Here is a 21202-nt window from a genome sequence, read left to right on the forward strand (position 1 = left end):
GTTTTTCTGCTTCATAAATCACTTTGCTTTTATTGTCGTCACAATCAACAAATTGCTTCAGCTGCACTCAGCACAGCCATCCCTCAAGAGGCCGTAGTAGATCACATACTTGGACATTTACTGTTACTTGTAAAGTTGGAAAAACTGACATTACAAGGGAACACAACAATGTCAACGCTGACTTTCAAATATTGACTGAATAAAGAAAGCACGGCTGCATGACTCACTGGTGTGTGGCAGACAGGAATTAATTGACAGGATAACAACACCTGTCTAGAGTTTCTAATATTTAGATTTAAAATACGTTGATCAAGATCATAATTTTATCATATAGCTGGAATTAGATTAGACCAGCTATAATATTTAGTTTTTACTAGTCTTGGGTTTAATTAATTGACATAAAAGTCTATAAGTAGAAAATTGTTTCTGACATTTTTTGGCAGTATGTCTAGAGCTATGGCCCTATAGGAGAAGATTTGTAAGTGAGAGGGAGAAACTGGACATCACCTGGTCCCTGAGGCTTATTCTGTCCTCGCTAGTTTTTACATCCTCTTCACTGAGCTCTAATAATTTCTCACCCTTTCAGCCTATTGGTTGTTTTCTTTTTATTTTCTCCAGGTTTTACTTCAGTGGTGTTACATGTTCTGAAAACCTTTAGTAGAAATTGGGTTTTCTCACATTTTAATGCATGTGTCCTGTCCAGTCACTGACACCCTATATCGTCTTGAAAATCTTTGTAAAGAAAAACAAAGAAGCTTTCATAATCAAACAACCGAGTTTCAGGGAAAGAGAGGGACAGCCCAAAGGATAATGAAGCATGTGTTCTTGATTCACACTGGAGGTGATGTCATCCCTGTGTGTTTGCTCAGTACCAACCCATCGACGGTTGTTTTTCAGGTAGTGTCTAGAAGCGTGTGCTGTTGTGAGCAAGCATGGTGTCTGATAGAGTTCCTCAGTGCTACCTGATTCATGGTGAGGATTCAGTGAACTTTGGAAGCACTGCAACAAGCTACCACTAATCTAATAATCTATAGTTTGATTTCTACTAACATTTGGAATATGACAGTTGTTCTTCTTTGAGTGAGTTAAGACTTACTTCCTGTACTGGCGATAGGGCCTCTTATCAAATGTGGCCGTTAGTCATTATCCAGTCATATCTCTAAGTCCTGATCTTAAGTCCATCATGTCAAACAAATCACACCTTTATTTTCTATTTCATTATGCCTTATTGATTTACCTTTATTGTTTCTTCCAGTAGTGAACTTTTATCATGTCAGCATTTATTTAACCAAGATAATCATTGATCACCAGAGTAAACAGCAGTATTGGCTACGAGTTAAGTACAATTAATGTTGGTCTTGGTTCATTTGTTTGTGAATATTGCTTTTAAATTCCTATAAATACATTTTACTGTGTGTGGCTGTGGAGGTATTTGATTTTTTGTTCAAACAGGAAGTGTCCGGCCAAGACCAGACATTGGAAGTAAATGCCACTGGTCACTTCTGTTTTTAAGCTTTTATTGCACTACGTACTATGTGAAACTACTTTTACTTATAGGTGACTACATAATATCACAAAATATTTTTTCCTCCAGATAATTCTGTAGGTCCACACAATGTAGCATAACAGTTTTCATTATGTCATCCAACTACGCATTGCAAAAGTAATCATTCCTTTTGCATGTTGTCACAGTTACAACCACAAACCTTAATGTATTTCATTGGAAATTTATGTGAAGGACCAACAGTGACTTTAAGATGTGTTTACTAATAAATGTCTAAAAGTTTGCCAGGGGTTTGTGATGGTATTTGCTTGTATGCTGAAAAGATCAGTTTTGAAACAGAGAATCTTCTCACATGTTTTCTGTGTCCCCTACATGCAAGTAGGAATAGTTAGACAGGAGTTATGATGATCTTCTTTTAGTATTCCCTTTCACGAAGCCTCTCTTCCATAAAGGCCTGAATTGTGGCATGCGAAAGTAATAGAGTAAGTCCTTTTAACAGATATTCCACCTGAAATTTAGATCTTGGTAGTATAGGGCTCTTGGTTGCTTCTTTGATTAAAGTTGTTGGTAAGCTTACAGTTGTGCAACACTCATTCCTTTTTTACACCTTGCTTTTAACTTCTCCATAGCTTTCTCCCTGACCTTTCTCGTATGTCTTGTGGTCTGTATGATGCTGTTTAGTCACTGATACTCCATTATAAACTTTTAAGGCCAACACTGGTCAGTGAGCAGCTGTATTTTTACTGTGATTAAATTATGCACATTGCGACTTTTATTTGTGTTTATATTCCAGTTCATGTATCCACCACCCTCCTTGTTACCTCTGTGCGTTTCTCTTCCTTAGCAACCTTTATTTCTTTATTTTGACCTCCACATTCTTTACTTTGTCACTCCCGGTTTTAAAGGCCGCCTCAATTTGGTTTCCTCACCCCCCACTGCATCGCTCTCCCTATCATCTGTGTCCAGTCTCAGACAGTGGAGCTGGTCTCCATGGTAACAGGGTGATGTTCAGAGACGGTGGGGGCTGAAGCAGCGTAACCCAGCTGAATCCTCGCAGGTTTCCCGAATGATCTCACAGCCGCCTCATCAGCCTGTCTGGTGCAGTGATGACCTCTCACAGCAAGAGAAAAAGCTGCTGTCTAAAATTAGATTCACTTCATTGAATCACTGACTTTGTGTCAATACTGTATAGTGTCAGCATGGAAGACTCAATTTTTCGTAAGTGTTTGAAATACTACATATAAACAGGGCCCACTAGAGACTTCATTAGAGAAATCTCTACTTCCCTTCCTGATATATATTTAAACAAGTCCTATGTAATGACCTACAAACGGCAGATCTTTTAAAAATGATCCAAGTTCACTGGATGCTCTGTTGCTTTAGTAAAGGGGGACAAATTAAGTAAATGTGTTTCGTGTAGAGATGCCTTGGTAAGACTTTGTATGTGTTTGTGAAGCTTTGACCTGCTGATCGTGATTGAAGTAGATTCTGGCATCTTGTCAGTAAGTATAATAGAGAAAGACAACTGCAGCATTCATATTTTTTTTCTAACCTTTCTGCTGTGTGTGGTCTTTAAATATTTATATCAAGAGCATGTGAGAGCAGTTACTGCAAAAGCGAGATTTTCTTCATTGTTTTAGACCAAAGACAAAAATGAGTTGTCATGAGTTGACATTATAAGCTGTCTCTAGCATTTTACTAACAAATGGCATTGATAAAACACAAGCCTCCATATTCCTCAGAGCATATAAGTTCTTACCTTAAGCCTGAGATGTTTAAAGGATTACCACATTTCCAAATCAAGCATTGAGGAGAAGCATTTTAGAGAAGAAAAACCCAGCAACTTTGCATTAAACCTTTATCTTATCCCTAAAGTCTAAGAAGAAAGTAATTCCTTTCGTATAGGTTTTTACACCTCTGTGCGTCCTCTGATTTTATGTTACACACCTCATAGATTAAAATGGCAACTTTGACAGTTGTCACTGATTAGAAAAATACTTGATATTTGAGTTTGTGACCAGCTGGTCACCAGTCAGCCTGATTAAGCTGAAAATGAGCTGATCCTTGCCAAAAGTGGATTTCTCAACACATACCTAAATGGTTTGCTGTGCTGTGCATAATTTCTGTGCAGGCTTGGATCTTTTCTATCATGCTGTGTTGCATATGTGTGCAGCTTTGTGTGTGCTTGAACTCTTCACCCAAACAGTTTGTGTTCCCTTTGAAGTGTCGCCTCAGCCTGTTTAATTAGGCTGTTGAATATTCATTTCATTATACATGTTGGCCAACGCCCTTTTCCCTCACCCACTGCTTGCGGTTGTAACCCAATCTGCATTTCCTACTTGAACACATGCATTAAAGCTTTCATAGAGTTGATATCCTAATATGATATTTTAAAAGAACAGGCAGAGTTTTTGGGGCTCAGGAATGCTTGTGTGTGTATGATGGTGGTTGTTGATCAGCAGGGTGGACGGAGTCTTGTCGGGAAAGCTGTTTTGCAGAGATAATCTTATTTTCCTCACAGACAGTTTGATGTTTTTCTGATTATGGGTCTAAATGAGGAAGGAGTCTGCTGTAATCTCCCCATCTTCCACCGCTTCTATTAATAGACAACCAGTATTAATCAAACTCATCATTCACCAGTATTCAAACCTACTGTACGTTCAGCAGAATGCACACTTTACTACATGTATTTTGTTCCCTTTCATTGATTTAATTATTTTCTGAGAATGACTCTGATGGTGTTATGTTTTCTTTCTTTCCTTTTGGCTGTGTATGAGGTTTTGTGCAGATATATATATATGTGTCAGCAGTGAGTCACTATGGGTCATCCTTTGTGTGTTTATTTTTGGCCTGCAGCTGGTCTTCCCTCTTTGCTTGCATTTGTGTCTATATCGTATTTTCTCAGCCGTTCTAGGGTTGCCACATACCTTTTTTTTTTTTTTTTTTCTGTTCCTTCAGACACTGACCATGCTTTGATCAACCTTAACCTACATCATGCCTCTGCTAATTTCATTTTGAAGACTTCTATACTGGGCAAATTTAACTTTCACTTACCCTTTTTGGAAAAGCAACAAAGTAATTAATGATTTTATTGAAGCAGTTAGCAAGCAACACTCGGCAGATCTTTTCACTGTCCTAGATCCATTTGACACCCCTGGATCATATCATAGCTTGGTTTAATAATTTTCTGACAAAAATATCTCGGTGGGTCAAAGCTGAGGGTATCTTTTGTAGGTTCTTTTGTGTGTTCAGAGGTGCTTGCCTGGAGTTTGTTCTTAGCCCACTCTTATTTTGCATGTCAATAATCTTAATTAAGAAAATAAAACACTCATTTCCATTTTTATGCCGATGGTCCTGTGAATTAGTCCGTTACATCCACAGCTTCATCAACATTGGGTCCTTTACCAGAGCCAACAGTCTTGTGCCGCTCTAAACTAGTTTGAATGCTAAAAAGCAAATTTTATATTCTATGATTATGATTCTATCCTTCAAGAAAATCTGAATCTTGAACTAAATTTCTTCTGAATTAGATTCTGGCTACAAAAACACCTTTATCTGCTACTTTTATGTACTCTGCTTTTATGTACTATGCCTGTTACTTTGCTTGGTAACAGGCATGTAGTTTTTTATGAATGCTTCTTCACATTGCTTTACTGCTTCTTTCACAATCTATCAGTGAGGTCTGATATTCCTCCCAAATATAAAACTCTGACTCCTCATTGCATGTTGAATTATGCTTTTCTCGTATGAAGATCAAGTTGTTTCAGACTTCTTTTTTTAGAGGTATTCTCGGCATTCCCTCCCCAAATTTAAAATCCTGAATTCTCCATATGTGTTTTATGTTAATCTTTTAAAGATTTTGTTTAGTTTACCTGTTGCATATGAAATTGGTCACAATTTTAGTTTTGTTTATATTCGTTGTGACCTTATATATGTTATAATGTGTAAGATGTTAGTGTTTTATACTTTAGTAATCTTTCGGATGGCAGTCATATTGACTAGGACGCCATTGTAAATGTTAATATAAAACTCAGTGGGTCTGTCCTGGTTGAATAAATACAAAATGTTTTTTCTCCCCTTACACTGAAACATCATTGAGTTTCCAAGGGAACTTTTCTAAGCGTTGCAGGTGTTAAGTGCAGAAAGCAGACAGACTTTGTTGAAAGGCCAAGCTCTTCATCCCTGCCACTCCCTGCTCAGTCTGTACCATTTGTGTGACTCTGATAAATTATGGATGAGACCATAGATCGCTGAGCTCAGCTCTGCTCTGCTCTACTGACCCAGTTTGAACACACATGGACACACATTTCAAAATCTGATCACACCCTCTAGGGAAATATCTGCATATTTTCTCTACTCTAATAACCAGAACTGTCCTTGTACCTGACAATCTTTAGAATCATTCGTGTAGTTTGCTGCTGCCGCCTCTCTAATTGTACATAGACACGCATTTACTTTCTCTATGCCAGACTTATAATCTCACAATATCTCCCTATTACGCAGAGTTTCTCTTTCTCATTGTGTCTCTAATTGGCTTTTGAATCATATACAGTTGTTTTATTATCTTTTGTAACTCCTCCTTCCATTTTGTCTTGCTATGGCATTGCTTTTCACACCCTCCCTTCTTCTTGCGCTTGGTATGATTCATAAATCACCTTATTTCTTGCTGTGATTTGTTTATGCCACCTGTTCCAAGTCAGCATGGTTGTCAGAGTGACGACATGGGAATAAGGACACAAAGCAAGCAATAAAAAGAAGCTGGCTATAGACAGAATATCTTCCAGAATCTGGAAAGCAGACAGATCATCTAGAGTCAGTTATACCAACCCCAGGTGACTCCTGATAAGTTGATATTTAGCTCCCTCTGGTGGACTCTTGCTTCTACTGGTTGTCATGTTTCATCATCACCATCAGTGATGTTCCAGTTGCCTATAGCTATATTAGCTTTATTTCTAAATGTATCTAATAGTATATGGCAATGAGGAATGATACACACTTAACTGGAGCAAATGGAAAAGTACAGACAGGAGACTATCACTTTTCTAAATAACTGCAGAAATTTTATTAAACACAATTAAAGCAACAGGATGGACTGTTAAATCTAATACAAATTCATCAATAGTTGCAAACAACTTTCTAGAACATTTGTGAAAGCCGCTCAGTTTTAGTAAAATGAAGTTCGACTGGTGATCAGCGAGAATCCTCTTAGATTTTCATTAGATACTTAATAGCTTTCTGACTGATTAGAGCTTCCTTTTAACCAAATTCTGCTCCTAATTAACTGTCTTCCTGTTATGAAATCTGCTGTTTTCCACTGGCCTAATTTGTACTGAAGAGAGAAGCTGTGCATTTGCTCAGACCAACTAATGCGTCTTTATCACAGTGTTCAGTGAGGTCATTACAGGGCTACGATGTGTGGCTACGCTTGATAATCTTTCAGGGTGAAAAGCCGGAACTGTTTGTTCTGAATTCTTCATTTTCCTGTTGATTAATAGACTGGCATTGTGTTTGGGGTTTATGCACTTGCCCATGGTGCACTGAGTATTGTGCAGCATCCAGCAAAATCGACCCTGTGTTTAGGCCAGAGCTCTTTCTGTTTCAACATTACATAACTTGGTTGGAGTATAAACGGCGCCTGGTCCAACAAATACCAACCACCTCCAACAGACAAACATTTAGTCTCCCCATCTTGGCACACCATTTCCTTTCACGTAGGCATATTTTAATCTGACATTGTGTTCCTGCTAGTTTTCTTTCCATAAACACTTCCCCTCTCGTATATCTATCCCCATCATTGTTTATATCAGTATTTAACGCCATGGTTACCCTCAAATGTCACAAGAGATCATTATAACAAAGTAAAATGAAGTGGAAGCGACAGCAGCAAATGTAGAATAACTTTTTTACGTCACCGTGTTGAGTGGGGCTTACTTATGAATTGCCTCCGAATTTATATGCATTTGCTAAGGTTAAATCAGACTGGTAAAGTCTTAGATTTATTATCAAGGCAGATGCTTTATCATTATTATCCCCTTTAATTTCACATGTTTTCATCACTGATACAACACTTAGACATGTGCATTTTCACAAGATTGCATACCCATCCAACATTGAAATGAATGTATTTTTTACTTTATTTAAAAAAAAAATACTAAATATAGATTCTTAAAGGATGTCGATACATGTTATTTGCATTTTTTTTCTTCTACCTGACTGTTGTAAACAACAACATTGGTCATTATGATTCCTATCATTACGGTAACGCATGCATTATGTAACCACTCACTGGACCATTGATTGTGCTGACGCATGGACAAGTTGGAAAAGACTCTTCTCTTTTTTTTTTTTTTTTTTTAAGAGAAGTTGCCGTTTCCAACAGACCAAGCCTCGAGTCATGGTTGTCTCCTCTTTTAGACCTGAAATCCCATCAGTCTGTGAAGACAAAGCTTACTCTCTTCTCTGTTTATGTAACTTCTCTCACCCCCAGATCAAGCCACAATGTGATCAGTGACCGTCGCATAAAGGGTACACTGACGCAAGAAAAATACAAAAGCTGCAGTTGAAAGCATAGTTTTAGGGAGAAAATTGTAAAATTGTTCTAACAGCATCAAACCTTTAGTTAATACTTCTTGTTTTGATCTCACTAACAATTTTATTTGGTTAATCTATACTTTAACCCTCAGCTACATCAGAATCAGTCTGTCTTCTGTCTCTGGACTTTCACATAAATATTTGGCCAAGCTGCAGGCTTGGTCCAAGTTAAGCTCCAAATGACGAGGCCCCTTGTCTGGCAAGTTTTTCACTGCTTAAGAGTGGCTGAAAGGAGTGCAGCATGCCTGCAGTACTTGCAATTAGAGCAAAATGACTATGGTTAAGGCTCCCATCCCCTCAATCCCTGGGATACTCTGTATGTTTTGTTGCTGCTGGTTGTGGCAGCGTAAAAAAAAGTTGATATTCTGAAGAAGTGACAGGCAATCTGCTGTGTAGTTTTGACCAGCTCAATACTGTCCAGTTTATTACCCCCTTGTCCTCCAGTGAACCTTGTTCTCCCTGTCGCAATTGTCTTTTGATCTTGTTTGTTTCTATTATTTATTAATGTGGCTTCATGCGGTACCAACTTGTGCAACACTGAAAGAGATTTTCCAGTAGTTGTCTCAAAAATCTGGGTGTTAATTCAGCAGGGAAGCTCAACAAGTTTAGAATCTGAATTAGTCAGTTAAGATTGCCTTGTGCTATGCCTAGCACAAGGCTAGGCATAGCACTTGTGCTAGGCAACATTGGCAACATTGCCGTGTTGTGCCTAGCACAACACGGCAATATGTTTATGCCAATTCATGTTCCAGTTTTCCCCTTCTGACAATCTTAGGGTCACCCCGATTATATGAACGGCTCATAACATAATTTTAGGAGATATTCCCGCTGTGTGTGGCTTGTGTGTAAGAGTGAGCTGGTCTGCTAAGAAGGACACTGGGACCGTTCTGATCTAAAATCTGGGATAGTAAACATGTTGGATTGTGGTTGTTGCATGTGAGGTGTAACCAATCAGAAGGCGAGTTCAGGGAAATGCAGAGGGCAATTTAAAATGCAGAAATTAAAAATCTGCTTCGGTACACCTTAAAGTCCAGTGGACATTGGCAGCATCTTTTTCTATCTTTTTTTCATTAACCTGTCTGTCACTAGAGGACCCAAATTTGGGTCCTCTAGTGACAGGGGTGTCAAACTCCAGTCCTCAAGGGCCTCTGTCCTGCAACTTTTAGATGTGCCTCTGCTGCACCACACCTGAAAAGAATAATTAGGTCATTAGCAAGGCTCAGGAGAACCGATCTACACAGGGAGGAGGTAATTAAGCCATTTCATTCCACCGTTTTTTACCTGTGGCACATCTAAACACTGCAGGACAGCGGCCCTTGAGGACTGGAGTTTGACACCCCTGTCATTGTGAATGACAACCTGAGACCAACAGGTTAAACACATTCCACAAACTATTTCAACTGCTTATTTCTAGTTGGCAGTTTTTGTTTACTTTGGACTCACGTTTGGCCTTAAAAGTTTTGCGAGATTTCCCGTATGACATCTGAATGTTGATCAATGATGCCAGATAAATTGAATCGGTAGACAGTCCTGCCTGCTCTGGACTGGCTACTGCTTATCTGAGATCAGGTTATTAGGTTAACTTGTCCAGGAGGGAAATCGAGACATCTCTCTCTACCTTATTCTAGATAAAGGATTTCCAAGGAAAGGGGGACATATAGTTCCTCCAACAAGCTCTAGTCCATAGTCGGATCTGCTTGGAGAACGTCTAAATGGAGGGACCCAGGAAAACATCCTGATCAGATGCATCAGCCCTACTCTTAGCATCCTCTGGATCAAAGGTCTCTTAAGGTGAGCCTCGCCACCTTACAGAGGAAGCTCTAATTCAAGTTATTGTATCTGGGATCTTTTTCTTTCAGTCCTGATCCATGTCTTATGACCATAAGTCTGGGCTGGAATGTGGAATGACAACTAAAATGGGAGTTTTGCTTTGACAAGGTTCTTTCTTTCTACCATAACAAACTAGAACAGTGCCTGCATTACTGTAAACAGTAACGCAGGCTCTACTTGAGCCAGAGTTTTCTTTTTGAAAATTATAGCAGTCATCCTGACCAAGCAAACATCTGGCTCGCCAAACTGAGAACTATATGACAACAGCAAAAATGAGATCAACCTTGACTTGGTGTTGAGAGTGTGGAGGCATTTCTTACAAATGAGTACACGAGGACGAGACAGCTAACAGTCAACCCAAGCAACCCCCACAAAATGCTTAGAGGAACTCAACCTTCAAGTCTTTTCAAAGCCACTAACGCGTGTAAACAGAAAAACTTCATGTCCCCCTTATCACTTTCAGGACGGTAGAGATGGTATACTGATCGACAATAAGGATGAAGGTTGACGTTCTTCTCTTGAATCAGAGCCTCTTTTCTAACACCCTAGAGTTAAGTTTCTCAGGGAAGTTATCATAATACTTGGAACACATACTCGAGTTTTCATTCCTCCATGCGATATTGAAGAAGCATGCCACCATTGGCAGCCCCACAATCCTATTTGTGCCCTTGGTGACCTTTCCCTTGATGATAGACCCGCCTTCCCCAGGTTTATAGATTCTGCCTCCTACATGGAGAACATGGTGATCGGATTTGGTATTTTCCAATATAATTTTGTGGGAGAGGATGACATCTATGCAGTGCTGTTTTTTACACATCTGTTCTTTTTCTTTAGGATAATATGATATGACACTTGAAGTGTCTTGAGATTTGATTGTTGGCATTGAAACAATGCTCTCTTTAAGTGCATGCTTGTATTTCAAGATCTAGACTGACTAGTTTTAACTCTGAGATTAAGCATCCTACATCTACATATCCTTATCATCCATTTGAAGTTTGGACATCTACTATTGCCACAAAGTTGGACAACTGAAATTTCTGAAATGCTTTTTGCTGCGTTTAAAGTGGGGGGGAAAGTGCCCTTGCCATAATTTTTTTTTATTCATCCTTTTTTGCAGCAGTAGTTTTCTAATAATTTTCTCTTTGTAGTTCATTTTAACTACTACGTCTTAACGTTCCCTTTTCGTCATCATCTTTTACATGTTTAGCTGCCCATATTCCTTAAGGATGTTAATATTTCTAATAACAACAAAGTTACTGGTCACTATCAGTTAGCATGTGGTGAATAAAAATATATCTTTGTACTAAAATAAAACTTCTATAAAGCCACAGCTGCTGTTTTTGTCCCCTAATTTGGACAAACTAATTTATTGCTAGTGAGGGAAAAAACACCAATGTGGCTCTTCAAGTTATTTTCAGTGAGTCAGTCACTCGTCAGGACATGAGTACACCCCCCTCTGTGATTTTGTGATTGTGTAGCCACTGTGCCATTTGTGGTATGTAAGTAATGCCGCCATACAGAGTGTTAAAGAACTGAGTCACTCTGAGAGCTTGAGTGTTCCTGCAGGGGGGCACATGAAGTTTTGTTCTGTTTCAGATTTATCTTTACATGAGTTTGATTTCCCCTTAACATTGACGCACTTATTAACCGCAGTAAATAATCTGTATGAATATCTTGTCTTATGGCAGCTGTAGAACCTTTGGAGATCATGGGACAAAAGGGGACTCTTCATAAAATAATGAAAATCAACCTTGAACATTTTCTTCACAAAACTGTGTTCAGTTGGAGGCTTTTGTAATGCAGCCTGCTTCAGTAGATCCTTCCTGTCCACAGCCATCAGCTTCTGGAGCAACTCTTTGAAGATCCTTAAATAATGAGTTTCAATAACAGTGAATTTCTCCTTGGGATTAATAAAGTATTTTTGAATTGAAAAAGACTTGATACCAAAGCAAAAGAGGGGTCATGTTGAAGATTAAAGAATAAATATGAAATATTTACATTTACATGGACATTTACCGTAGGTTCCATACTTACCAAAGGATGTAATAGTAAATGCATTTGTACCAAAAATATCAGGTACAGCCATTTCAGTTCAGTACCCACATGTACCAAACAAATAGATCTCTTTTTTATACCCGATACTTGCAGAATGTTTATGTACGGAACTACGTGTGTAGTGCTGTGTTCTGTGGTGGAACTTTAAAAAGTGACACCAAAACAAAACGGAGAGGACTCTCCTATTTGGGAACATTAAGGTTTCTTATGCAGCTGCAATAGTGAAAGAAAAATTTTCAACAGTATGTTGTTCTCTCTACACCCAACTAAATAACTCACTTGAAACGTTAAGCTGAATGGATGCATGACTTATACTGAAATCTGCTGAAGTCCAAATCCGGTTGTTTGGTGCATTCAGCCAGTCCAAAGTGCTGCACAGCATATGAGCATACTGATGCATGATTATGGTACTGTCATGATGAGTTCCACTGACCAAAAGGGATTTCCTATCAGCTGTGCTTTTATGGTACTTTAAAGTACACCTTGTACACTGGATTGCCTAAATATCAAAACAACTCCATGATTTAAACTTTTTATCTTTTATAAAAAAAAAAAAAAATCTATCCATCCATTGGTTGTACCTGCTTGTCCTTTAATGATAACACATTATACCCAAGTCTCAATTTATTGTAGTCACTATTTTATCAGCTCTTGTTTCAGCATTAATGTCTGTCATGACATCATTAGAGATAATATCTTAGCTCTGGGTGAACTACTAGCAGCAGGAAGTCTTCCTTTATCTTAGCATAGTGTTTATTAAACACAACAAATCACCCTGAGACTTGGATCTTTCTGGATGCCTTGTTATTTAAATATCTTCTGTCAGTCTTTACAGTCCTCTTTGACATCTGGTATACCAGTAGTTCACTACTGAAGCTTTTTCTAATATTTAAAAAAAAAACTATACTTTGGTCCTGCACTGGAAATTGTATTTTTTTCCTGCTGTTAGTTTTTCTAATAATTGCCTCTTCAGCATAATTGCTGAAGAATAAATACACTTTTGGTCATCAACTTTTAATGTAGTATGTAAATGTATTTTGCTATACAAAGTTATATACCTTAAACCAAAACTGTTCACTGCATCTATGTTCTTTTCTAGTACAGCCTATGTGAACACTTTAAGACCAGTTGTGATTGTGTAGTCAGTATTGCTTGCAAGAAGAAACATTTGACCAAGCCCAGCTTGTCGATGCCCACAGGCAGCGGAAGGTGATTCATACCAGCATGCTCACTTGAGTCAGAAAAGGATTGACTCTGACAATCATACTGGGTGATAATTGAAAATAATTTCTCCCTGTGTTCAAGCCTGAGCTAACTACTGTTTTTGGTGCTGAACCGGTCTAAAAAGTCAAATAGAGGGAAACTTTCCCTCCCCTCTCTAGGCTTTCTCACAACCCCTCTCTCCTTTGCTCCCTCTTTCCCCTCTGACTCCCTCTCAGTGAGAGCTCCTAGTGGGTCCTTTCCCCCCCTTCCTTTCTCACTTCCCTCACATCCGTCCTCTGGGTTTTTGCCTCTTTTTTTCCTTCTTGGGATTTTATCTGAAATGGACTTTTTGAACATTTAACTTCACAGCGAACTCTTTTTGCTTTTGCTCTCGCCAGCATCTAAACCAGCAAGCCTCCAGTCGATTATTCGCCTCTTCTCTGTCACTCCAAAGCCACATCAAATGGTCGCTTTGCTCAAAGGGAGTCCGTCCTCTTCCACTAATGCAAACTGGAATTAGTGGAAGCACTGCTAGTGGGACTGCATATATTTCTGCTCCAAAGCTTCTGTGACTCTGCGTGGCATGTGTTTGGTCTGAAACATTACGAAGGGAGTTGAGAAACGTCTGCTCTGCAAAAACTCTGTCGACTTAGCAGCTACCAGTAGTCATTGTTTTTTGTTGCCCATTCTGGATATTAAATCAAGCCAACATTAAATTATCTGGTGTTTTCTTTGGCTTCTTTTTAAGTGGAGACTTTGCTCAGTGGAGTCAAATGGACTGTGTTTGAATGAAATGATGAATTCTATGCACCTCTCTTTTCCCAGTGCTGTGGTTGCCTCCTGAGAGACACACAGATAAAAAAGACCAAGCTAATTTCCTGTCTAAGCTGCATGCATGTGACTTTCCAATCCCTCATGGAGGTCATCCTCAGCCTGCTAACTTCTGATACCTCTCCACTTCCTTGCCCCACCACTGTGAGTCTTTGTGTTTTTGTGTGCATGTCAAATCTTACTGCTGTATTGCATATTCAGAGGAATCCCGGATTACTCTTCTCAATTGCAGATTCTAGAGTTTGTGCAGATTCTTCAGGGCATGCTATGTTTAGGATTGGCTTTGTGTTTAAGTCCATTATGTTAACGCAAAAGCTGGTGCAACTTTGTTAACACAAAAGCTGGTGCAACTTTATTTTGAATCCTATTGTTGAGTTAATGCATTGAAAGAACCGCCTCTTGTCCCGCAACTCATGGACTTGTGTAAGTTTTCTGTTCTGGGGAAAAGGATTTATTGTTGCCTCACCAGATCCCCTTAAAGGAAACAAAAAGCGGATTTTGTTGTTATTTTAAGCTTTTGTTGGTTGGAACTGAAACCATGAGGGAATGACAAAGATATGTGTGTATATGACCAAAATATATTAACTCATAATTGCCCGTTTTGTGGACCCAAACCTACTTTCTCTAGTACATGACTTTTATCTCAACTCAAGTCAAGTTTGAGTTGAATTTGTTAAGTTGAATTTCAGGGACGATAGGAGGGTTAAAGATCAGACAGTCAATTTTGAAACTATAAAACTATTTACATTAAGTATAAACCTCTACACAGTGCAACTTAAAATTTTGAGTGATAGTACAGGACTGACCAAACAGTGGGTTACAATAGTATTCACACCTCTCTTTTCCACACCAGTGCATTTCACTGGGATAGTACTGGGATGTCAGACCAATGCAAAGTTTTGCATTGCATTGAAAACACACAAAATTTGACCAAGTATTTATTTGTCTTGTTTTTAGTGCAAATATCCAAATACACTTGAAATAAAAATAACATTTAGATATTGGCTGACCAGTATTCCCTAACCATTGTAGTTGAACTTGAGTTATTTTGCCAGTGATGGGGCAAACATATTTTGAATCTCTACATATGCAAAAATAGTAACAGACATAGTCACTAATGTAGGGAGCTTTAAAGGAGCTGAACACAAATACATGCCTGTCTTTATAGATTTTTCTTAAAAACAAAAAAAAAAAGAAAACCATGATTTTTCCTTTCACTTCAGGATTACACCCTATTCTTTTTGTTGGGGTATCGCATAAAATCTCAATAAAACTTGTGGTTGTAATGTGACAAAATGTGGAAATGTTCAGAGGTTGTGAATACTTTCACAAGACACTGTAAATGTAGGAAACTAACCTTATTACGTCCACTGTGTAACCTAACTCCCATCACTGATGGATATTGGACTCTGTAGATAAGAGGGAATTGATAGCCCTGTAACCCGGCCTACAACCACTGAAATAGGGAGGCATGCCACGACAAAGCAATGCTGCAGAGTTTCCATATTGCAGAGAACGCTGTCACTGGAGAGCTGTGGATCAGGTGTGATTTCTCAGAAAGATACCTAATGTTACAACATCTTTGTAGCCCTTCACCAACGTGGTACATTAAACCAGAGCTTCATTGGAAACGCAGGCTGACATCACAGGAAGATCACCACCACTCAGCTGCATTACAAGCCTTAACAACCAGCAAGGTACTGAGCACTTTTTACACACAAACTGTTGTGACTTTAACCAGGCAGAACATAACAAGAAGGGTAATGTCAGAAGATTCAAACTCAAATCTTGATACTCGAAACAATCACAGTTCAGTGCTTGGATTTGAAATGCATGTTTGCTAAATATTGAAATAAAGAATATTATTGCAGCCTATCATTCTGTAAACAGCAGAATCCATGATTTTTTTTATTCTTAGACATGTTTTAGGAGGGGTTAATATTAAATTCACATGATGAAGGAGAGAGGCAGATGTTTAGACAGTGTCTCATTTTTCATCAGGACTACTTTACTGTCTCTGACCTCAAACCCTAGTCATGTGAAAATACACCAAAAACGTTAAACAGACTTATAAAGGATCAAAACAATGGCTCTAATCTTTGTTCTTTGCAGCTAGAGATAGAAATTTGGCTGTTCAAAATGTTCTGGTCGTATGTGATATGTGTGTCTGGCAACTTTAGTAATCTTTTCTAAATACCTGTTTGAAAGGTGTGTTTTGTAGGTCTGCTTATGTTTAGGTGGACTGTTCCCAGAGCTCTGTTGGATCCAGGATAAGCAGGTTGCCATATCATGGCTCTAACCGGCTTTACTTGGATCAGAGGCTGTTATACAAGTAGAGCCCCCTTGCCACAGAGTTGGGACTTGGGTGAAGTGAGAACAATTTTCTGTAACAGTGCATTCAAAGGAGCTGTAGAGCAGGCTTTATGTTGAGCAGATTAGTATTTTTTTATATACAATGCTGTAAAAATGCCCTGTTCTTTTTATTTATGACTCAAACATGAATGCTTTAGAATAGATCATCAAGCAAACTTAATATCAGACAAAGGAAACTTCAATCATTTTACTTTAGGGAGAGGCCAAACCAACCTTGAACGATCTGAAAAAATAATTTCCTCTTGGCTTAGTAATTGGTGGCAATACCTCCCATTAATCGCCGATGATATAGTAACTGCCAATGAATCTTTTGCATTCCTGTGGAGGAACTGTGGTGTCTCTTTTGAAGCTGTGTGCAGGTTCTTTTGAAAAATTCCACATCAGAGATGTTTTCTGGTATAGAAAAAGACTGTTTATGGTCATATCCCAGAACGTCAATCAGATTTAATTGTAGGCTTTGATTAGGCCACTCCAAAAATTATTTTGTAATTTATCTGCCATTCCAAGGTGGACTTTCTGGTGTGCTTCAGATCATTGTCTTTTTGCACAATCTATGTACATCATACCTTAATCTGGATGATAGACATTTCCTTCAGGAAATTTTGGTGGAGAAATACAATCTATAGCTCCATCAAGTCATCCAGGACCAGCAAAGCAGCCCTAGGACATCACAGTACCACTACCATGCTTGGCTCTTATGAATAATGTTGTTTTTCTAAAATGCAGTGTTAATTTTACACCAAATGCAGTGGGACGCAAACCTCCAAAAAAGTTCCACTTTTGTCTACTCAGGCCACAAAATATTATCCCGAAAGTCTTTGGTGGAACAGGCCTTCGTGTTTTCTGTCAGCTGTGGTTTTGGGTTGAAACGCTCTCATGGATGTTAGTCTTGTCCCTTCTTTTTCTGCTTGTTGAATCATGAACATTGACCTCAGCTGAGGCAAGTTAGTACCACAGTGGTTTAGATGTTGTCCTAGGTTCTTTTTGACCTCCCTCATGACCTCATCAGCGTGGTTTTGGGTTAGTTTTATTAAAACAAAAACTTCCTGGAAAAATTTTCCCCCTTTTTTTATTTTTTTTTTTTTTTTTTTTAACTTATGAATTATGGCTCCCACTATGGTTTGATGGAATCCAAAGGCCTTGGAGAAGGATTTGTAACATTTTCCAGGTGGATAGATGTCAATGGTTGTTTCATGGCATGTTTTGTTGCATTTCCACATCTTTAACCTATTTCTGCTGTCAGGCAGGATCTATTTAGGAAATGTCTTAATTTTGCATATCTGGTGGTAAGACTAATCTAAAATAAACTTTTACAAAAACTCTGGTTTGTAAGTTATGCTATGATTATTCTCACTCATTAAAAAAAAAAAAAGTTATGTTGCAATATCAATTATAAAACAATTGATCTTTATATTGCACAGGTTGCTGACCCCTGACAGCGACTCAGTCTGTCCTTTTTCCTAATAAAGACTAATCACAGGAACATTGAGTGCACCCCTCTATTACAAGCCTTCAGCTTCTGTTATTAGGCTACACAGACTCCAGTGATGAAGTCAGTCACTTCTTGCTTCAGTGAGTCTGCATATCAATATGTTTGGCTTAGTTAACCCAAGGGAATTAACTTTATCCTTCGGCTGACAATCTTTAATTACATGCATGATTAGTTGCGGAACTCGGCTATTTACAGATGACTCTGCTCTTTGAAATTTATTACACTTTCCTTCATGTGAGATGCCAGTGAAGACTGGACTGTATGCGTGGGAATATGGCTGTGTCATTCATTATTAAAATGTTGGATTATGTCCACACTGTGACCAATCATAAAGTATACATCCCCTATTTATAGATCATTGAAACAAGGACTCCGTCTTTGGAAATTACCTGACCTTCCAACTGTCGGCGTTCACTACGTCTCACTGTCGATGTTTTCTTTGATCATTGACGGGGTGTGGTTTAGGTGCCAGTCTGTACAGTTGAATGGGCCTTCTTATCATGGTATCCGTAACCCCTATCTGTGGTGCATTACAGTGTACTGCAGTTTAGAGTTCTGACACTTGTCCTTTGCCCTTTTTTATCTTCTGTTAGAGGGGATGCATTTGATTAATCGGATAACTGTCAATGGTGAAACTGGAGAAAACTGATCAATGTTCAGATTTACACCTTGCAGGGCCTCTGTGAATGAGGTAAGACCCCCATAAAGTTATTAATACTCTTTTCAACTAGAGCTAAACGGAGACCAGGAGCCACTATTTTTTTTTTTTTTTTTTTGGCTTGCCTGGCAAGCTATTCTAGTTCTGATTCATTTGATTGGATTGTATACCAAGCAGTCAGTAGGCAGGATCAGAAATTTGTCTTTCTCTTCACAGCATGTGTAAGTTGACTCACAATTGTTTTTTTTTTGTTTTTATTTTCTGTATAATGCTACCTTAAAGGTTTCAAAAAAAAAAAGGGAAAACCCATTTGCTACAAAACAAAAAAACCTGAAGCATTTTTTTTGTTGACCTGCACTTGTTGACCTATGTGGAGGAATGTGCCTAAGGATGGATGTCTGTGTCAGGTTGTGTAAATGGGTGCCAAACTGGTTTTTCTTGCTTCTAGATGGCTTTCTATGGGCAGGTAGAAAGAACAGACTGGGACTTGGTACAATCTTGCTTTGTAGTCCAGTTACACCTATTGCCCCAGTTGGAAAAATACTAGGAACTGGTTTCCCTTTCTTCTTACCAGTTTTTGTAACCCTGTAAAAATTATGCCATCATCTTAACCATGGTGTCTGGACTTTTCTGGTTAAACTACAGCAATTACATGAATTGCACATTTCAAATACATTTAATATAGTAGTAATAGAATACACTAGTTGTACAAGAGGATTTGAAACAAATATTCTATTTAATATATTGGTTAAAATAGGTGATTAATATATAAGCTTATAAAATGTGTCTTAAAAGGGATTTAAAAGACAAAGTTTTTTTTTGTTTGTTTCCAATCTGATCTTCCCACTGATTTTGTTCTAGTGAACAGGTAGTTTGAACTAGAAAGCTTGGTTTCTTACTGTATAACTGAGTCGGTCAGAAGAGTGTAGAGTGCCTCAGAGATGTATATTCAGAGATCTGATCCGATCTGTTCAAACCAACTACAAAAAGTAATCAACAAAACCTCTCTGTTAATATTCTATAAAGTTTTTTTTAAATCCATTATTATCCTAAATTGTTTATTTTTTGTTACTACAACAAAGTTTTATACAACTCTTTATTATTATGCACATACTTCCCAAACCTCATAAGATATGTTCCTTGCTGTCAAATTCGTGTTACATGGTACTAAGGCAAAGTAAATTTTCTTCTGGTATTAATAAAGGATCTAACCATCCACCTGTTGTGCTTGTGCACATTTTCCAACCATTCATTTTCTTTTCACTCAATTTTTCAAGTTTCTTTAGCAATGACCTTTTGTGGCTTACCCTCATTTTGAAATGTGTAAGTGACTGTATGCTGGACAGCTGTTGAGTCAGCAGACTTCTTCCTGAGTTTGTGCATTTCTACATTAAAAATTATATTTTATGTAATTGGCTGTGTAATATGCTGGCTTTTTCATAACACTGCAGTTGTTCAAATGGACATGTAAAAGTTGCATGGCTCTATTTATAAAGCTTATGGTGCATTCTGTTGCTCACCATTGTCAAAGTGTTTGTAGTGGCGATAATTTGAACAGTTTCATCAAGCATTAAAAGTTGCTCAGAATTGGATTGGATTCTTTGAGCCTTAATTATAAAGCGTTGCTTTTTATTTCCTCATGTCTGCTGTCGTAGTTATCTTGAGTCGGTGAAAAACAATCCCTACCTGATCTATTTGCGCTCTCTGAAGATGACGGGCTGCTGCGCGTGCCCTACAGCTGAAGGGGATGATGTCATCCCTGCGCTCTGAGAGGGAGGGAGAAGTGGGCGGGGCTTCCGCTAACTGAGTTTCAGGTGTGATTTAAACTTTTCACAACAAGCCGCGCGGGTAGAAGCGAACGGAGCGTTAAGTGAAACTTAACGACAGAGCGAACCGTCTGGGAGTTTTATTCACTGAAACTTAAACGAATCTACACTAATGAAAACACAGAGCTGGTTGCTACTGGGAGGAAAAAAATGTACTGGGAACAACTTCTCCGTTGGAGGAATGGAAAGGTGAGCTGTTCAAGTTCACAGGAGAGATGGTGGTTTCGAGTGTAATAACGTGTATACACTTAAAAAAAAGAAAAGCTTAAATTGCTTTACATTTAATCATAATATATTGTTTTCCTGAGTGCATTGTTGGCTGCGACTTGGCTAGTCATTCAGATCAAATTGCATGTGAGGCAATAGTATCATGCTTCTGAGCTCCTGGTGGACAGTTATTTTCATCAGTCAGAGCAGTTCTGACTTTTGCTTGAGGTGTTTCAGGAAATGAATCACATCCTCTGCCTGTGACTGCAGGTGATGGGCTCCTTATTATCTCAGGTAGACTTCATGTAGATGAAACTCAATTTAGATGGTGACTGATTTCTCTACGAATACTTGTAGGGCACCAGACAAAATTAGGTCACAGTCTGGAAAGTAATCCACAAAAACTGTATAAAGCCAAGATACCTGTTATACAAATAAAACCACCCTTTATTTGGTAAAGGAAATTAAAAAAAAATTAAAGAAGACATTAAGAGCCTGTTTTCTATTTTTGTGAAAATAACATATTTATTTATTTACAAGACTTTACCAATATGCAACATGTACAAAACAATAAGTACACCAGTGGGTGGGAACCTCAGATTTGTGTGAAGATGTGTTATTTCTTCCAGTTT

The 21202-nt window shown here is 38.4% G+C and overlaps 1 protein-coding gene across 10 annotated transcripts in view; it reads left to right on the forward strand.

Annotated features, from left to right (window-relative positions):
- tmcc1a (transmembrane and coiled-coil domain family 1a) overlaps positions 1-21202 on the forward strand; it is a 46639-nt gene that overhangs the window by 17793 nt on the left and 7644 nt on the right. The window contains exon 1 of one of the 10 annotated variants that reach the window (XM_015033423.1): positions 13419-14158. The exons of 7 other annotated variants lie outside the window; for them this stretch is intronic. In XM_015033423.1, the coding sequence (XP_014888909.1) occupies positions 14075-14158 (84 nt within the window). In that variant the 5' untranslated portion in view covers positions 13419-14074. Of the gene's footprint in view, positions 1-13418; positions 14159-15260; positions 15712-19625; positions 20553-21202 lie in introns of those variants that run through there. 2 more of the 10 variants (XM_015033422.1, XM_015033424.1) reach the window with 2 other exon arrangements.

This window comes from Poecilia latipinna, unplaced genomic scaffold (genome assembly GCF_001443285.1).
Source record: "Poecilia latipinna isolate Pla-1442-1.1 unplaced genomic scaffold, P_latipinna-1.0 Scaffold268, whole genome shotgun sequence".
Lineage (NCBI taxonomy): Eukaryota > Metazoa > Chordata > Actinopteri > Cyprinodontiformes > Poeciliidae > Poecilia > Poecilia latipinna.